This window comes from Mizuhopecten yessoensis, unplaced genomic scaffold, assembly GCF_002113885.1.
Source record: "Mizuhopecten yessoensis strain PY_sf001 unplaced genomic scaffold, ASM211388v2 scaffold5547, whole genome shotgun sequence".
NCBI classification, from domain to species: domain Eukaryota; kingdom Metazoa; phylum Mollusca; class Bivalvia; order Pectinida; family Pectinidae; genus Mizuhopecten; species Mizuhopecten yessoensis.
The window spans coordinates 1,668,443-1,688,248 of NW_018406103.1; the positions used below are offsets into that span (position 1 = coordinate 1,668,443).

Consider the following 19,806-nt stretch of genomic DNA (forward strand, 5'->3'; position numbering starts at 1 on the left):
ACCTCTGAGTCTGAAGAAGAAGATTTTTGAAATATTGGTTAATTTTCCCTTTGGGGCCCCGCCCTGGCCCCAGGGGTTGGGGTAGGAATCCCAATTTTACAATTTTGAAGCCTCATCTACCAAGGATGATTCTGACCAAGTTTGAAAAAAATCCATCCACTGGTTCTTGAGAAGAAGTTGAAAATGTAAAAGTTTACGCACGACGCACGACGGACGAAAAGCGATTGGAATAGGTCACTTGAGCAAAGCTCAGGTGACCTAAAAAGGTTATAGGTCATCAATAAAAGGTTAAATACGTTATCTCTCCTGATCGTGACAAAGCGAAATCTTTAAAATTGTTCCTTTATGCTCTATATCTGCATTTTTTTATGCTGTATGTAACTGTAGTATGTCCTTTATGATAGGTGTAAATATTTCATATTATTACCCCTTTGAGAAAAATCTAGGAATCTGATTGGTTAAAAACTACAGTGTACCAAACCGCATTCGTAAATACCAGGGGGTATACAAAAATCTCAGGGGGTATACGGTCATGTCACGTGATTCTCAGCAGTAATACTGTGGAATCACGGGATTTTACAAGGGGTATACGGGTCACGTGTCTTTGTATCTTACGGCCGGGTATCGGGAGACAACTCGCATTCGTCGTCTGCTTCGCTGTTTACAAAATGGCAAAACGTTTAGCTTCGCATACTGATGAGGAAATACTCGCCAAAAGGGCTAATTATGTGCCACATAACACACAAAAGTCTAACAGATGAGCGGCAAACATGCTGAGGACGTTTTTAAAAGAAAGGAATCAGGAAGAACAGTTCGAGGAATTTGATAAAACAAAACTAAATGAGATACTGTACTGTGCCTGTTATTTTTCTTTGTTTTTATTATAAAAGACTCAAAGGGGTAATAAATTCATATGACCCTACAGGATTTCGGATTTCCTTCGGCCTATCGGCCTTAGGAAATACGAAAACCCTTTAGGGTCATACCATCCTGTATACCCTGCCAAAAATCTGTGTAACCAATAATGTCATCCTGATAAAATACTAGCCACACCTTAAAGAATCAGTAAGGGAGAATTCCCCTTGAGCCGATTCATTCGGTAGAGCGTAAAACTAGACAACAATTTCACAGGAGTGGATGTGTCGCCTACACAAGCAACTCTTAGATCATGAGATTATGAAGATGGGATCTATTTATATTAACAGAACTATTCAGCATGTACTATGGGAATGTAATTAAGTCCAAAATGTTATTCTTGCTTTCCAAATTTGGATCCAAACTACTTGTAATGTGACTTTTAATATATGTAAAAAATGTTTTATTTTTGGGAAAATAACACAAAATCAAAATCTGAATAACAGGGCAGAAAAATGTCATAATTCTAAATATGAAACACTACATATATTGTCAAAAGTGTTTTTGCAAAGAGCTTTACCTACCTACTCTAATCAGTAAACTGAAAACAGCATACACTATCGAAAGATACATAGCAAAAAAACATGACAGGGAAACATCTTTTATCAAAGATTTCAGCACCTTTCATATAGTTTTTTAGATAATTAGATATATATATATATAGATACATATGGGTCAAAGAAGTAATATAGACGGTAAAATCCCATATAACTCGTTGCCCCATATATAGATACATATAATATATATAGGAACCGTCTGAGGATGGAATATGTCAGCTACGGTCCTTTACATTAATGCTCTCTTAATTAAGCATACCTATTCAAGTTTTATCATGAAACTTATGTTTTATCCTACATACATCTATATAGAAATTGATTTCTAAAAACACTAGTCAGTCAGGCTAATAGTTTCTGATTTTTCTAGTCCATACGCAATTTTTTTCCACCTGCCAAATAATTATTCAACATGGTAATCAATCTCAAATTTTGACTTGTCAATCGGGCTAGCAATTTGTAGAATTACTACCTAGAGGCCAGCTGGAGATTTCACTCGTCTCAGACTATTGGGCTACCCTTATTGTCTAACCCTGAGAGGTTGTGAATACACATGTACAAGATACATCTAAAGCCAATAGACTTGTTTGAAGAACTATACGAGTGGGTGGAGGTTTATGCTACACTTGTATGGCAGGTAGACATTAACTGTTAGACAATGATTAAATTTTGTCTACAGGGTAAAATACATTGCCAGCTTTTATCCTAGAGATCAATTTTCCACCAATGCAAGGGATGATGATGAGGACTTGCAGTGGCGAATCCAGTTTTTTTGAGGGGCTTCAAGAACACCCCNCCCCCCCACCCTACCCTGAGAATTTTCTTTAAAAATCATGTCTTTTAACAATTTTCCTCCTCAATTTTCCCCCAAATGGAAACCCCCCCTTGGGTGGATGTTGCGGTATCTGTGCTGTGGCATTCAAGTGAGGTGGCATTATAAATCATACCGTTGGATGTCCGGTCCCACTACAAACAGAACACAATACATCTCCAGCACACACGCAGGCATACATACATAGGGAGATATTACTAGATATAGGACTAGTAGTTAGCGCCTGATAAGGCAGCTCCTGTGAATTCCTCAAAGTTGTATTGATAATGTATATGCTAAATGTATTCATTGTATTAAATTGTATATCTACATGTATGTACTGTAAAGCAATTTAGAGTGGCTTATGTTAGTATAGCTAGATAGGGCGCTATATCAAATGTTGTATATTTTTATATTTACATGATATAATGGGTGTATATACATTTCTATGTAACGTTTTAGATTGCACTTGCGTAAATACGTGTTAGGGATGTCAGCAGCTCATGATCAGCAGCTCTTATTTAACTAATTCACTCTCATATTTTTTTAACCTTTTCACCACTGTAAACCATTATGGACTCGTCCAGATCAATGCATGGTAGAGGCTACTTAAGTTACATAGGGGTGAAAGGGTTAAACTAGACTTGCCCAATCCTTGATTTGGTAAGGTTCAAGTGTGACTTTCGGGGTGAATGGGTTAATGGTAAAACCAACAATCACAACAAGAAATATCTAAGTTCAGCTTCTGCTATATATATATTAGTATTGACCAAGTACAAAAATGTACTTGCTCCATTCTTGATCTGCTGACTTACAATTTTATGACAATCTACATGTACCGGTATGTTAAACTGATGTTACAATTCACGGCCAATTACTACCACAATCAATCTTGATTTAATGAGGTTATGATCAGGAGGGTACCTATTGTTCTAAAGCGTCAATACAAAGTCTGAGACATGCCCTGCTCATCTGCTTTGTCCTAGTTATACCACTATCAATCCTGGACACAAAAACATAAACCGAATCAAGCCTTTGTGTGCGGAATACTTTTTATAAAGTACATTTATAACCTTTGTGTTTCATCCCACTTTATCTTCACTTTAGATTTTATTTATTTAACAAAAATTATGAACAATATATTTCAACTTATTCTAATCACTCTCGATGTTATTGTGCAGGGTGTCTTAATCTGGGAGGAAACCAGAGTACCTGCAGAAAACCCACTTAGTTGGGCAGGTGACCCCATACCAAAAGAGGTCCCAAGTTTGCATGAACTCATTTAACCCTGAAGACACATTTGAACCCTTCCAATTCAAAGGTTGGAATAGTTCATTATGAAATTTCCGGGGTGAATGGGTTATTGGGGTCAGCAGATCAATTTTGGTCTCTTCCATGTCCTCTTTTTAGTGGACACAATAAAACGTCAACAGAATCAGGGGGCCTCACATTAGTTGCCTTTTTTAGATACACATGCAATGGCCATGGGATACAGCATGTCTCTTCTTCAAGTTTCGTCAATGCCCCCTGATCATGAACTGATGGATGATGAAGACACAGAAAAAAATCCCTATTCTACATTATTCCCACATTACCAGTTGTCTTTTAAGATCGATACACATGCAGCGGGATCTTCAATGTTTCCTGAACTGATCATGACCAAAGACACAGAAGAAAAAACACTCAATTCTGCAGGGGACGTGGACAACAGAGTTCTGTTATAAGTGGGATTAACATATATATGTATGCCAAGCCGTAGCCACATTGTACCAACACTTCCCATGACAACCAGCTGCCATCTGCAACTTCTCAATGCCAGCTATAACCAAAAGCTTCAAGAATTCTTTCAGAATACATGTGTACAAGTGCTCTCACTTTAATTAGATTATATTGTATAGGTTGCTACAGAGGAATCACCCAGCTATTTCGGAACACTGTGATCTACTATGAAAAGGACATGGAATGCTGCAATAAATCTCAACAGTGTTCCCATGCCAGCTAAATACGGCAAAACCTGACATTATACTGCCGATAAATTCTGGCATTATAAAGGGGTTTGGCGATAAATTTAGGGAAACAAATAATTGTAAAGGAATTCTTAAGAAAAAGAGACAAAGGGACCTTGAAACATGTTGGCAGTAAGTGAGGTGGCAAATAAAATGAGCGGCGTTATATCAAGGTTTTACTATATGTAAAAATTAAGCGCCTTTTTTACTTGTTATAATGTACATGTTGTAGCTGAAGCCTTAATTTAGTGCTATTTTTCATCCTTTGACTACCTATGCTAACCAAGGATAGTGCTAATTGATATCCGTAAATTGTCATTAATTGCATATATAGTACATTATATTGTGGGTGTGTCAATTCAGTTCAACAATGTGTTAATCTGTTAAATTGTGATATTACGAGGTAGAATTTGAGTGGGCTAAAATAATTACATTGTACATATCTGTTTACAGCTCTAGTGATGCATAGTGTATACCGGTAGAACAAAAACTAGTATCAGTTCAGCAAGTTAATGTGATAAATTGATAATATTTAATGTACATGCAGTGTGATTTTGGCAGTTATCATAAAAACAATAATAATATACATGAGCCCTATCTAGCTCTATAATAAGCCACTCTAAAGTGCTTTACAGTACATAGATATACAATGAATACAACAACTAGCATATACATTAATCAATACAATGTTTAGGAATTCACAGCTACCTTATCAGGCGCTAACTTATAATAGTCCTATGCCACCTGGCTTAGTTATATAATGTCTGTATTTGCCTGCGTAGTAAGTGCTGGAGATGCATTGTGTTCTGTTTGTAGTGGGACCGTACTTCCAACGGTATCATTTATATAGTGCCACCTCATGATCACTTGAACGCTACAGCACAGATACCGCAACATCCACCCCAGACCATTTTTACAGTAAATACAATAAGCATATTTACATTAATCAATACAATTTTTAGGAATTCGCAGGAGCTGCCTTATCAGGTGCCAATTAACTTATAGTCCTGTGCCACCTGGCTAATAATCTCTGTATGTGTGTTATCATTATGCCTGCGTGAGTGCTGAAGATGTATTGTGTTCTGTTTGTAGTGGGACAGTGCTTCCAATGGTATCATTTATAGTGCCACCTCATATGATCACTTGAACGCTACAGCTTTCTGCAATACATTAATTGGGATTTCAAAATCGTAATGTCCCTTCCCATCACACATGCTTCATATTAACATGGAGTTACTACTTTTAATTATTCGTGGTAATGAAAATTTGCTCCTAGACACAGACATCCACACAGGAATATGAAGTAGTTTGCGTAACTTTATTTTCATTAACCAACAAAACATAATTACATTAGGTTTCCTTCACTTGCAGAGAATAATGTCATCACAATGCAATGATACGAATATGTATACATGCAAGATGACCTTTAATTTTGCCAATTGTTGAACCTTTTTAATTTACGTGTTTTTAGTAGGGCCTTAATAATGGCAATGAAACAATGTTAAAGGGTCCCTGTTCCATTGCCGGCAAAACACTAGAGAATTCCATTGTGGTTTTCTATATATATATATAGTAATTAACTCCCTTTGATTTTGTATTACCCTAAACTTAATTTCAACAGCTGGACCAATTAGGCTCCTTTTATCAGTTGACTAGGTTTAGTTCATTTGGTTATAGAGCAACACATTTGAATTTGAAGTACGTTGTTCCAATCCTGGTCTTAATCCTATCACCACTGTATAGACCATAATCGACTCATCCCCATAAATACATGGTAGTCTCTGACTGCATCATATTTACATGCAGAACATTGTTTTTTATTTTTATTTTTTTTTTCATTTTAGTATTTTATAATAAATGTATGGCAAGGTATGGTTTTCTTTTCAGAAATGATTTATCAAAAATATAGTCATGCTGGAAAAAAAACACAATATGCAATGCGTAGTTAATTTGACGATGGTACGTACAGGGATCCTTAACCCTTTCACTCCTAGGTATTAACTTAAGTAGACTCTACCATACATTTATTTGGATGAGTCCATTATGGTCTACAGTGGTGAGAGGGTTAAATTGATATATAAACAACTGACTAGACGACAATTATTGACCTTGATAAAGGTCGTGATAGTAAATGTTGAGGTAACTGATCAAACAATAGTTGACCTCGGACAGAGATCATGGTGGTTACGCATACGGAAGCTTGTCAACTGGCTGACCCTAAATAGGTACATGTAGATAGTCATGTTAGTATAGCAAATTATTATCAAACTGGTTAGATATATAATGATGTAATGTGTGTCAATAGGCTAATATATATATACTGATAGTTTCCCTGTTTCTCTTACGTATACCTAGAAAGTTTGTCGAGGAGTCCACATTTCTCAAATGTTGATGATTTTGTTTTTCTACAAGCCTGATTAAATGTAAACATACATAATCTAAGGCCAAACAAAAAAATAAATGTGTTTCGTATATAACATGTTTGAAAAATTTAGGGTAGGTAACAAAAAAATAAATTTATATTTTTTTTTTTATCATATATGGGCCGAGTGATCTTGACTTTACCAGTGCTTCTTTGAAAACTAATATTACCTATATATAGGGTTGGCACAAAAAATTAGGATAAAAGTAGGGGAAACACAAAATATATTTTGTTTGGCCTGAAAATGGAATTTTTGTGTGTTCCCTTTAAAAAAAAAAAGAATGTCACTGTGTGCATATTTTTGTGACGACGATACACTACTACTATTTAGTACTGCATGTTTAAGTGTACTTTTGCTATGATGTAGTATAAATGCAAAAATAACAAAAAACTTGCAAAGACAAAAATGTTCACTTTTACATGTACAGTAAACGCATACTCAGAAGAATATATAACACTAATTTAAAAGTAAGTAAGCATCACTGATGTCCATATACATTTTATTTACAGAGGTGTATAATTTTTCACTTGGAGTACATGCCTGAAGGCACATTTTGAAGAATTTTACAAGCCCACAATATTTTCAGAGTATAAATACTGAAAGTTGGTGCACTTAGTCCTGACATAAAATCTACAAACCGTGGTTGACTAGCATAGTGGAATTGTACATCGTATACCCCTGCATTTCTATACATACAAATCTAGAATTCGCCACGAGCTTAAACCTGACAGTGCAAGTTAAAAAGCTTTCAATTGAGAATTTATTTATTTTTTAAGTTTATTTTTATCTGGTTTTGAGATCTTCTCCATCTCTTCTTCCGACTATCGTTTCTAAGGAAGTGCCGACATTTTAGTTTGTCCTTGCTTGTTAACAAGTACGGGTCTTGCTGGGTATTTTTTCATAAATGTCCCAACTCTAGTTATGGTTTTCTTATATAATTATCGAAATTATTTATCAAAGCTGTAGTCATGTTGGAAAAAACCCAGATCAATGCCTAGTTACAGTTTTTGACAGTAGTAAGAGGATCCTTAACCCTTTCACCCCTATGTAACTTTAGTAGACTCTACCATTCATTGATCTGGATGTCTCTATTATGGTCTACAGTGGTGAAAGGGTTAATATAATGGTAAATGGTTTTTCACTTACCCAGAAATGTGCCAATAAATTAACGTTGATGGTTTTCTCTATCTGATGGTCGGGAATATCAATAAGTTTTTTCCCACTAACAACGCCCGCATTGTTCACCAAAATAGTCACATCACCAACTTCTTGTTTTACCCGTTTGGCCGTTCTATAAACATCATCTCGATTTCTGCAACAAAAGAATTACAATTTAAATCTGTATTCATATACATGTACTGTACATGGCTAAAAGGACTAACAAAAGGTACAGAAGGCCTGTATCACTCACCTAGATATTTTAAGCAATCAAAGCAAAAATTTCTCATTTGTAGTAATATTACAAAACCCCATTTTTTGGCTATTCCTTTCATCAGTACCAAAGGGGGACACATACCCTTCTTCTACCTAACATCTGATTTCCTGATCCCAAGGATGCTTCATAGGATATCTGATTGAAATATAATTTTAAAACTGGTCTGGCAAGACGAAAGGACAGTTTAACGTTTAACACCTAATCCCCCCTTTTGGAAAATTGGCCATCATGTCCCCAGGGGAGCTACACTCCTCCTTTATATAAATTATCTGACAATTCATTCAAAGGTCCAAAGAATCATATTAACAAGAGTACCGCGGAGCGGAACAAAATACGCCCGTCGAATGCCATATAGTGTTATATACTTTCTTACATTGAAATAAGATCTGCATCATTTTAAGAGTGGTTAGCTGATCAAATGCTATAAAAAATGTAGGAGAAAATCTTCAGACAAAAAATCAAATACTGAAATGAACAAAAGCCAGTACATTTTACAAAATTCGTCGAATCAATTTTTTTTTTACGGGAGACACAACTTCATATCATGATTATAAAGTATACCAAGTTTCAAAGAGATCGGTCAAAAAATGTAGGAGGAGATTTCCGGACAAAAAATCAAATACTGAAATGAACAAAGGGCAATTACTTTTGGAAAATTTGTTGAATCAATTTTTTTTTAAGGGAGACATACCTTGATATCATGATTATAATGTATCCCAAGTTTCAAAGAGATCCGTTGAAAAATGTAGGAGGAGATTGTCGGACAAAAATCAAATACTGAAATGAACAAAGGGCAATTACTTTTGGAAAATTTGTTGAATCAATTTTTTTTTAAGGGAGACATAACTTGATATCATGATTATAATGTATACCAAGTTTCAAATAGATCGGTCGAAAAATGTAGGAGGAGATCTCCGGACAAAATTCAAATACTGAAATGAACATGGGGCAATAACTTTTGGAAAAATTGTTGAATCAAAAATCTTTTAAGGGAGACACAACTTCATATCATGATTATATTGTATACCAAGTTTCAAATAGATCAGTCGAAAAATGTAGGAGTAGATTACCGGACAAACAAAGTTTACGCCGGACGGACAACGCCATACCATAATACTACTCAAATTTGACGGTCGTATAAAAACTCAACAAAATCAATAGCCATATATCTTGATCATTTAGCACCAGTTCTGACCAAGAAAAAACAAATAATGATTTAAAATGTAGAGTTCTTGAACATGCAAGAAATGAGTATGAAACCCTTCCTTTTAATTAATTTGAAAAGACCACATCTGAAATGAAAAGATATAGTAGTGATATCATAAGTCATGCCAAATGACCAATGGATACTTATTTATAAATATTAACGACTAGTTAAAAGAATAATAACACAGGTAACACAGTTGTATGATATTATAATGTTGCTTATATTAACCCTTTCACCCCTATGTAACTTTAGTAGACTCTACCATGCATTGATATGGATGGATCCATTATGGTCTACAGTGGTGAAAGGGTTAATTATATATATATATATGAATTGTAATAGGGGTTCCTCTAGAAGGACGCTCTACCAAATTGAGCTACGTACGCATACATGTATCTGGTCGGTGACAATCGACCCAGTCCAGTTCCGCTACATTCCTCCCTCTTTTTTTAAGTTTTAGCCCTCAAAGACACAACTATTTACAACTTATGCCAGGTTGTATCCCATTGTCATACATTCACCCTAGGCGTACTTGAAACAAGGGTTGGTCAAAGGCACCAAATGTAATAGGAGTTAAAACATACTCTGGGAGTTTAAACCCTGGACCCTCCGAACTCTTAGACAGATGCTCTACCAATCGAGCTCTCTGATTCTGGACGCTAACGATCGACCCTGCAGTCCAGTTCCGCTGCATAATTATACATTAAATTTTGTCAAAAACAAGCAACTGTCTATTAAAAGTACCACATAATCAAATTTCTGACACCTTATGATATCTTTACAACTTCAGATTCTGTATCTCAGAATTTTAATTTGACTTCCAAGATTCCAACGTTAACATTTCATGAGGGTCACAAACTTTTGATTTCATTCCTGTATTGAAACAGAGGTATATATCTGAGAGAAAAACATGGTTATTATGGTTAATATTCAGTACTTTAATCATATTATCATATTTGTGCCTGGACTGGCTGTACTTATTATTAGCTGGCATGCAATTAATTAGGGGTACAGTCGTTTCGGTACACGGTAGTTTCGGTACTTCAAAAATAAGAAGTTTCGGTACTTTTTGTAAGTAGTTTCGGTACTTCAACGATTTTTTCGGTACTTCGTTTTTTAGTTCATAAATATTTCTCATTTGTCATTTATTGTTGGTTGTTTATTTTCGGTACTTCGTTTATTAGTTGATAATTATTATTTATTGTTGGTTGGTTATTTAACGTTTGCTTTCGTAGTTGTTAAAACAATCAAGCAGATCAGTCAATCATTGTTTTCAAACTTCAAATGTGATCCCGCAACATACGCGATGGTTCTTTATTTAACGTTTGCTTTTTTAACTGAGCAGCTGAGTAGATCGTAGTAGCTCAACGTTGAGGGAATTCACCAACTTGTCATAAAAATGACAGTTATATATATGTCCCGCTATACTTAGAAATTATTGAAATATGAATTAAACATGTTATATATATGTCCCGCTATACTTAGAAATTATTGAAATATGAATTAAACATGTTATATATATGTCCCGTTATACTTAGAAATTATTGAAATATGAATTAAACATGTTATATATATGTCCCGTTATACTTAGAAATTATTGAAATATGAATTAAACATGTTATATATATGTCCCGCTATACTTAGAAATTATTGAAATATGAATTAAACATGTTATATATATGTCCCGTTATACTTAGAAATTATTGAAATATGAATTAAACATGTTATATATATGTCCCGTTATACTTAGAAATTATTAAAATATGAATTAAACATGTTATATATATGTCCCGTTATACTTAGAAATTATTAAAATATGAATTAAACATGTTATATATATGTCCCGTTATACTTAGCTAATAATTAGGGATTTCCATTTCGGATGGAAATACCTATTGTTATTATGTGTTTTAGTATTATTATTATTCTTAATTAATTATTATCAGAGACGTATACTACATTATACGTCTCTGTTATTATTAATACATTATATATATGTCCCGTTATACTTAGAAATTATTGAATATTGAAATATGAATTAAACATGTTATGTATATATGTCCTGCTATACTTAGCTAATTATTAATTAAACATGTTATATATATAAAATTATTCATCAATGTAATAATATTAATCTTGTTTGGTTTTGGTATTCATGATTCATGACGTGTAAAAAAAACTTATGTCACTGACATATTAGATATCAAGTTCGTGCTTATATCAAATATACATGGACTGTATCAAAACAAGCAAAGACCACTTCAAAAAATCTATCAAAGAAAAATATTAGAAACATGAGCAAATCAAAATAACAAACTGATACAAACGCGTGTATTATAGCACAAGTTTGACTTAGAGTTACTTCCCTTGAAGGTATACAGCACGCAAAAAGTGGTGACGTTGACTAAAACTTGGTACCAAAGTGTGTTTTCCATAAGTACCTAAACGATTTTCAGAAGTACCGAAACAACTTTCTGAAGTACCGAAACGACTTTCAGAAATACTGAAACGACCAAGTACCTAAACGACCTGAATTCAATTAATTATGTATCTTAGATCTGGAGTTTCTGTTCTTTAGTTTCATATCTGCTTTTTGAGGATGAATTTGTTGCACTTTGAAGATATATTTCATTTCGGACACAAGATTTGATTCGTGATTTCAAACAATATCGTTAAAATGGATTTTATAATACAATATTTATTATAAATTATTTTTATTAATTCACAAATTCGAATATAAGATATTATAACAAAAAAGTATGATTTAAAATAAATAAATAAAATAAATAGAAATATTTCTTAATTATTGATTGCAGTTTATTGTTCTGTATTGCAAAATTCCAATACAGTAAAAGTTTCCAGTCAAGAGGAGAGTTCTTATAATCGTACACGACATGTACAATGCTTCATGTGTGTTTCACAGATCACATGCATGGGAGGGTTGACAGGTCAATTTGTTCTACACTGATATTCTGACATGACATGCGAGTACAACAGCGTGACATTTGTGAACAATTCATTTAGCCTCTAGCCAAACATTTTGGTACAATCCTCCACCTGCCAAATGTCGCAGCTACAGCTTCAATAAGATAGAACTCGAAAACTTACCCAACATCGCAAATGTAACAATAACATTTCGCACCAGCTTGTCGAACTAAATCTGCTGTCTCTAAGTTTGTATTTTCCTGAATATCCCAAAGCACCAGAATTGCTCCAAGTTTCGCAAATTCTTCTGCTAATTGTCTGCCGATCCCAGACCCGCTACCTGTGATGAGTACGATTTCATTTTTTACACATTTCCTTGGCGGCGAAATGAAAAACCTCCATGTACTGACAAGTAACGCCACAACCACATCTTTCATGCATGTCATTAAATCCTTTAGAATACTCAGAACAGTTTCCGATTCAAAACTGTCGTCTGCTGTAGAATCCATTTTCGCTGCTTTCCTCTCCATCGTCGCGACTGAACTGTCAGGTCAAAGCACCTGTCATGCTGTAGCCATCAAGTCAGCGTGACCTATCACCTTTAACCCTAAAATCCTGTGGTTCGCTAATAACATTAAAAACAAAACGAATATCTTAGTACTTATGTATTTTATCTTTTAGTTGCATTTTAATTTAATAATAATGACTTTTGTTGATATAAAATAAAAATGAAATATCCACAAGATAATAATGCTTTTCTTGTACCGGAAGTTAGAGCGTTAAAAGACTTAAGCGGCCTTTTCAATAGGCCAACATGGCGGAAACGTATGTGTATTTACCCTTAGTATTTTAAATCCGATATCATCCATGCTAAAACATCAAATCGACAATTTCTAAGTTCTGCCAATAATGTCCCAATGTCTAAACGACCTACATAACTAATAATTTACGACAAAAATGTTGTGATTGTACTACAATCATCATTATTTTGAGCGTGATATCAACATGGCGAAGTTTACTCTGAAATGTTGCAATTTGGTTACTGAATGCCTAGCTTGAATTTTCTCTGGCCCCGTCACCAGACTTTAGACATTTTCACAGATAGATGTCGATGTAGGATTAGTGCAAACTGCTGTAGCAAAACGTTGAAGTCTCTTAAACCGTTTGTTGTCATGAAAAAACCCCGTACCATTCATGCATCTAGCTGCCAGGTTTCAGATATACTCCTCTCACAGATATCGATAAGTAAGCCCTCTTATATATTTATCTGTCAACGTTTGAAAGTTCTAGTGTGGGGACAAGAAAAAGTATTTACTAGTTGTTGGCTTGCTCTCTATTTTGCCATAAACAGTCCTATTGTGCGAGTTTTAATGCTAGACACAATGTACACCGAGTTTCTGACCACTTATCTTCAAAATTACTCTCAGTATTGTTACCATCTACCCATATACTTAAGGTGGATGCTTTCCTGCCCATCATCACATTTTCTTATTTCCTTTTGTACAGTATCCAGCGCATGGCATGTAATTAAGAGTTTCAACAATATGCCATTATTTATAGTTATCACTAAGAAGTCGAACAACAGTAACTCGGAAATGGTATTGATGTCTTCGAAATGTTCTGATTAAATAGGACATTGAATTTTAAGACTTTAGTCTTAATTATTTACTGTAGCGTACATTAGTCTTGGATTATTTACTGTAGCATTCATGGTGTGAAGACTAGGGAACAAATACTGATGTCAGCTTGGTCATGTCCACCCATTATTTCAATGTGCACATTTATAACCATAACCGGATTCAACTTGTTTGTCAGATATTGAAGTGCCCTGTACTAAGTACGCTCTCGCCAGCTCATATACAATTGTTGGATCCAATTCTTGAGACTATGTATACAATGGACATTACCCATTCTAACATGAAATCTATTCTCATTGTAGAAAAAAGAAGGTTCCGCAGGTGCCAGAAACCCTCTTGAAAAAGAGGAAGAGGAACGAGGAAGTCCGTGCCAAGAGGGCCAAGGCTGCTATTCTCAGCAAAAAGGTCAGTTTTCATTCTTACCACTCCCTAATCCAGTTCCAGATATTCAAGAGTGTAATTTCATGTTTCAAGTCATTGATTAATCAATTTGAAAAGTTGAAGAACTTAAAAACTCTAGCCTACAACAGTAACTTTTGTCAATCTATAATTGATCAACATTGTCTTTAGTAATATGACAGTTGCATTAATTTTTGTGCAATATTGATCCGTAGTTCAAGGAGATCATTTCAAATGCATTCAATTTCTTTCCAGAAAACTGCTTCGAGGAAACAGACCATCTTTAAGAGAGCCGAAAAATATATCAAAGAATACCGGTCCATGGATAGGGAAACCATTCGCCTACATAGACAAGCAAGGGCAAATGACAACTTCTATGTTCCAGATGAGCCAAAGCTGGCATTCGTAATGAGAATCAGAGGGTACAGTTTGATTAATATTAGTACGAAAAACAAATAAAACAAGAGTTCATCCCATTTCCTACTAGTGATAAAGCCTTTTAAGAAAGAAATTTGGGTTCCTTTTAACTTTTTTGCCTAATATTTTAATGTGGCAGCTGGATACAAACATAGTGAGTGGAACTTTTCACTTCAAAAGTGGCCTTGTGCCATCTTTTGACTGCAACCTTTGACACAGTTCATACAAACAGAGTCTACTTACCTTGCGCTTTTTCATTGATTTTTGGGACACCACTATTTCCAACATATTGGTTCATGCTTTTCCATTGGGACTTGTCAACATTGTGGGAAAAAAATCTTTCCTGGAGGGGGAGTATGTCACCCTGGTAAAATATTTGCCGGTTACTACTGACTCTGCTAGGGAGAATTTCTCTTTAGCTCATTTGTTAGAACGCAAGACTAGTAAGCCAGAGGTCCTGGGTTCGACTCCTACTAGAGGCATTGCAAAAATAATGGCCTCTGTTGCATAAAGTTCAGGAAATGCCTGAAAATTTCCAGCCAAAATCCCTATTACCTGCTTATTAATTCACTTTTACTAGGCGACAAATTTCATGTTCATTAATTTGCTTTACCCCGAGAACATTATCTTAATACCAGATATTCAATTTTACAGTATCAACGGCGTCCATCCCCGACCCAGGAAGGTGATGCAGTTGTTCCGTTTGAGACAGATCAACAATGGTGTGTTCATTCGTATGAACAAAGCCACCATCAACATGCTTAGAATCGCTGAGCCATTCATCACGTGGGGGTAAGTGTTGGGGGTCTATAGGTATAGGTATCCAAAACAAACACAAATTTGGATGACCGATATGAGCTATGTAAGGGGAAGTTTTTAAAGTCTGACTGTATGCTGGCAAAACAACTCTTTACATGGAGCAAGTATGTAGTGATGAACAATCAGTTTAATATTGTAATCAGTATTTAAAGTAATTGATGAACAATTGCGTAATGGGTTTATTTATACATCAGGTCTTGTTCTTTTATACTATCAGGTCGGGGAAAACCACTAACTTGTGTATAATATGCAAACTCGCCTATTATATACGCCAATAGGGGTATGAATTTGTTACTAAAAATAGCCAAAATCACCGTAATCTAACTTTTTCAAATTGTTTGTCCAAGACGCATTTATTCAGTCATGAAACATAAAATGCAAAAATAAACTTTATTTGTGGGAAAGTACCAAAAATAGATGCAATACTTCCGGTAAAGTTACATCAAGTTTTTAAGTAGCCAACGCTTTCAGTAAACATCTTTTAGCAAAATATTATTTACCTTGTCGTAAATTAATGCGATTTTTAAAAATATCTTGCAAAAGTTACTGTTTTGGGTTATTTTTAGTAACAAATCCATACTCCAACTGGCGTAAAATAGGCGAGTGCCTATTATGTGCAAGTTGGTGGTTTTTCCCAACCTGACTATAGAATGGTTTATAAGCAGCTTTTATCTAGTTCAGATTTTTTGTCAAATGCATACACTGTAAAGCATGCACTGAAAATCGATTATGATTTATTCTGTGATTTTTATTGTACAATTGATGGTTATCATCAATGATGCAATAAAAAATCACAAAATAAATCATAAATGATTTTCAGTGCATGCTTTACATTGTGTGCATTTGACACTTTTAGTTCAGTAATGAACTGATGATTATATATATATAGATTATGTAATCGATCATTGGAATTGGAACAAGCAAACTAATTGATTTTCTATTAAGATCACACATCGGCCCATCAATTAAGGCAAGATTTAAAAGCATGTGTTAATGTGTTATATATATAGGCCTATGGTCATGCTCTTTAATAAGACAGTGCTTGATTGATGAAGATGTGGCTGATTAATTCCATATAGTTTTGTTCATCTACATGATTATTACCAAATGTCTTCTTAATCAAACTGATGACTCAATTTCGTTATGATGGATGAACAAAATTATTGCTTTCTGGATATTATACACATTTTCTCAAATCTAGACTTCAAATCATCTATTCCTATTTTTCTGAAAATCCATCAATGGTGTTGTACAATGAAAAGTATTCATTCTTTTTTTGCAAGTTTGAATTGACTTCAGTTACTTTCCCTGCAATTTGAAAACATTTTGCTTTTCCTAATGAATAAAGTCATTCAACATACTTAGAACTGTTCATCATGTGAGGACAAGTACATAGAAGGTCCAAAAAAGGTGTTCACAGTGTGTGCCAAACTCCGTCACACGGTCGGTCATGATCATGTCCAACAAAAATCACCTTGGGCCAGCAAAATATTTCAGTTACCTGCGCCCATGTCCAATAAATATATCTTGCCAAATTAGATAAAATGTTAAAAAAAACATGTTCAGGATCATTCTTCTTCACACCTTGTTTGGAAGATTTGAGTGGTTTACACTAGAACATAAATAATACTGTCTTTAATATTTCAAAGTATATGTTTAAATCGTAGGTAAAACAATGTTGTTTTGTAAAGAGTCTTATCAACTACTTGTATAAATATTGTTCATCTGCATGATTATTACCAAATGTCTTCTTAATCAAACTGATGACTCAATTTCGTTATGATGGATGAACAGAAATATCGATCCGACTTATACAAGTATTCAGGATTACTTTAAAGACACTATATGCATTTTCTCAAGATCAATACTTCACGAAGAATTTCAAGAATTGCTGCTAATAAAGCATCTTTCTAAGGCAATCAATAATGGTGTTGATTATATGCATGTTTTTGCTCATGTTTGTAAGGTGGAATTATTTTCCCTTTGGTTTAAGAAGAAACGTTTTCTTAATATTTGCACAGAAAGAGTTTAAAAAGAAACATTTTCTTAATATTTGCACAGAAGGCAATACGAGAGAAGCATATTTTGATAAAACAAAATATATTTTGGGAAATGACTAATATAGGCTTTGTCTGTCTGATCCAGTTTTTGTAACGATAAGATATGGGTCTAAAAGTAGCAGATTGTTGAAATTTCTGCAGTATTGGTCCTGCCCCTCAAACTCTAGGGGTCAGATCCATAAAATTCACACTTTTGATATGGTTTTGACCATAAAACCTTCCTGCAAAATTTTATTTAATTTGATTCGTTGGCTTTTGAGAAGATGAAAAATGTGAATTGTTTATCAATCAATGCATAGCAGACATTGTGTATTATTGTTTGTAACAATAAGATCTTGTATTAATTTTGAGCAAAAAATTGTACAAAAGTTATAATTTATTTCTTACCCAGTAATTGGATCATTTGATGTTACGAGACAGCTGTTATATCCTATATAATGCACATTTCAGGTACCCCAACTTGAAGAGTGTGAAGGACTTGATCTACAAGCGTGGATATGCTAAGGTCGACGGCAGAAGGATCCCACTTACCGACAATGCTATCATTGAGAAGAGTTTAGGTAAGCAGTGTCAGGTGGCGACATATGACAGTAACTCCTATCATTTGTGATGCATATTCTGTTTTCTGCTCGGCATGTCCCTACTGGAGCGTGATCTGTATCTGTATGATCCATTGTCTCATCATGAAGCAATTTTTATGCCCCCGCCATATAGTGCTGCCCATGTCTGTCCCTTCCCATCCCATCCATGAGTAGACATTTTTGCTCATCTCGCCCGAAGGGCCAAGTGAGCTTATGCCATCGTCAATATTTGACTTTTAAACAACTTCTCAATAAACAAAAGGTCCAGGGTACTGATATTGGGCCTGTAGCATTCTGGGATGAAGGGCTACCGAGTTTGTTGATATGAATGACCTTGACCAACTTTCAAAGTCGCAGGGGTCAAATGTCTGGAAATCTTCAAACGACTTCTTCTCAATAACCAAAAGGTCCAGGGTACTGATATTGGGCCTGTAGCTTGCTGGGATGAAGGGCTACCAAGTTTGTTCAAATGAATGACCTTGACCCACTTTCGACCTAATGTCCTTGTTCGACATTCAAGGACACAGGCTTCATGTTTAAATCTTTTAATAGGTTCTTGGGAATCAAGCACTGATATTCTGCCTGTAGCTGTATTTTAGTCCACTTTTAAGATTACAAGTGTGAGATTAATACCAGGTGAGCGATGCAGGCCCATTGGGGCTCTTGTCTAGTTTACCTTCAAGTTTGTAACGCTATTTGTAGAGAAGTATATGACAGATCTTTCATGTTTCATAAAAAGGCCCCACATGGACTGTTAGCTGTATATGTTTCATGTTTAAGACTGTTAATTTCAATTTGGACATTTCAAGGTTAGTTAACAGAACGTTGTGTGCTTATGCTTCTCTATATGAGCATGGTATTTGTAGTTGATTCCAGGTTTTGAACAGGCCTAAAAAAGAGGATTATCCTCAGCAGCACTAAAATTGAAGAAAAGGCTAAAAGCCTCTAATCTAATAATAAACGCCTTAAAAGGGGTCAAAGTAAAATAATCACATAGCTATGGTTGTGTATTAAATTTGGTGTTTTTGTGAAAATGCAAGAAAATTAAACATCTATTACGCGTCGATTTTCGATTTTCGATTTAACTATCAGTTTTAAATTTTAGGGTTGTTTTAGTGCTTGTATGATGAGTTAAGAGGTATCTAAGTTACACTTTCGCATTGCTGTATTTTAATTGAGTTTACAAATGGCGGCAATATTTTTTCCTGGTAGAGGTCCTAAATTGCCCTCAAAAAGCCTTGAATTTCATTGTAAAATCCCTATGTGAGCCTGGATTTGTGTGTCTGTAACTTTTAGATGTATACTAGTCTTGATTCTGTGATTTCCAGGTCAGTTCGGAATCATCTGTATCGAGGATCTGATTCACGAGATCTACACGGTCGGACCCAACTTCAAGGCTGCCTCTAACTTCTTGTGGCACTTCAAGATGAACACGCCCACTGGAGGCTGGAGGAGGAAGTACAACCATTACAATGATGGTGGAGATTTTGGCTGTCGCGACACCCAGATTAACCCACTGCTCCGGAGGATGATCTAGATGTGTGGTATAGGACTGGTCTTATCTAAGTGGCTGAAACGTTAACTTAATAAAGTCACCTGTGATGGGAATACAATGTC

General features: G+C 34.9%; 2 protein-coding genes across 2 annotated transcripts in view; one reads left to right on the top strand and one right to left on the bottom strand.

Annotated features, from left to right (window-relative positions):
• LOC110450919 (epidermal retinol dehydrogenase 2-like) overlaps positions 1-12,860 on the bottom strand; it is a 49,254-nt gene extending 36,394 nt beyond the window's left edge. Inside the window, exons 1-2 of the mRNA XM_021498721.1 lie at positions 12,460-12,860; positions 7,856-8,021 (exon numbers count right to left, since the gene is read on the bottom strand). Of these exons, the coding sequence (XP_021354396.1) occupies positions 7,856-8,021; positions 12,460-12,806 (513 nt within the window). The 5' untranslated portion in view covers positions 12,807-12,860. The remainder of the gene's footprint in view (positions 1-7,855; positions 8,022-12,459) is intronic.
• Positions 12,861-13,027: 167 nt separating this feature from the next.
• LOC110450920 (60S ribosomal protein L7-like) lies at positions 13,028-19,806 on the top strand. Its single transcript, XM_021498722.1, has 6 exons — positions 13,028-13,101; positions 14,216-14,318; positions 14,568-14,734; positions 15,384-15,521; positions 18,059-18,168; positions 19,518-19,806. The coding sequence occupies exons 1-6, from the start codon at positions 13,091-13,093 to the stop codon at positions 19,724-19,726; spliced, it is 738 nt and encodes a 245-aa protein (XP_021354397.1). The 5' UTR covers positions 13,028-13,090; the 3' UTR covers positions 19,727-19,806.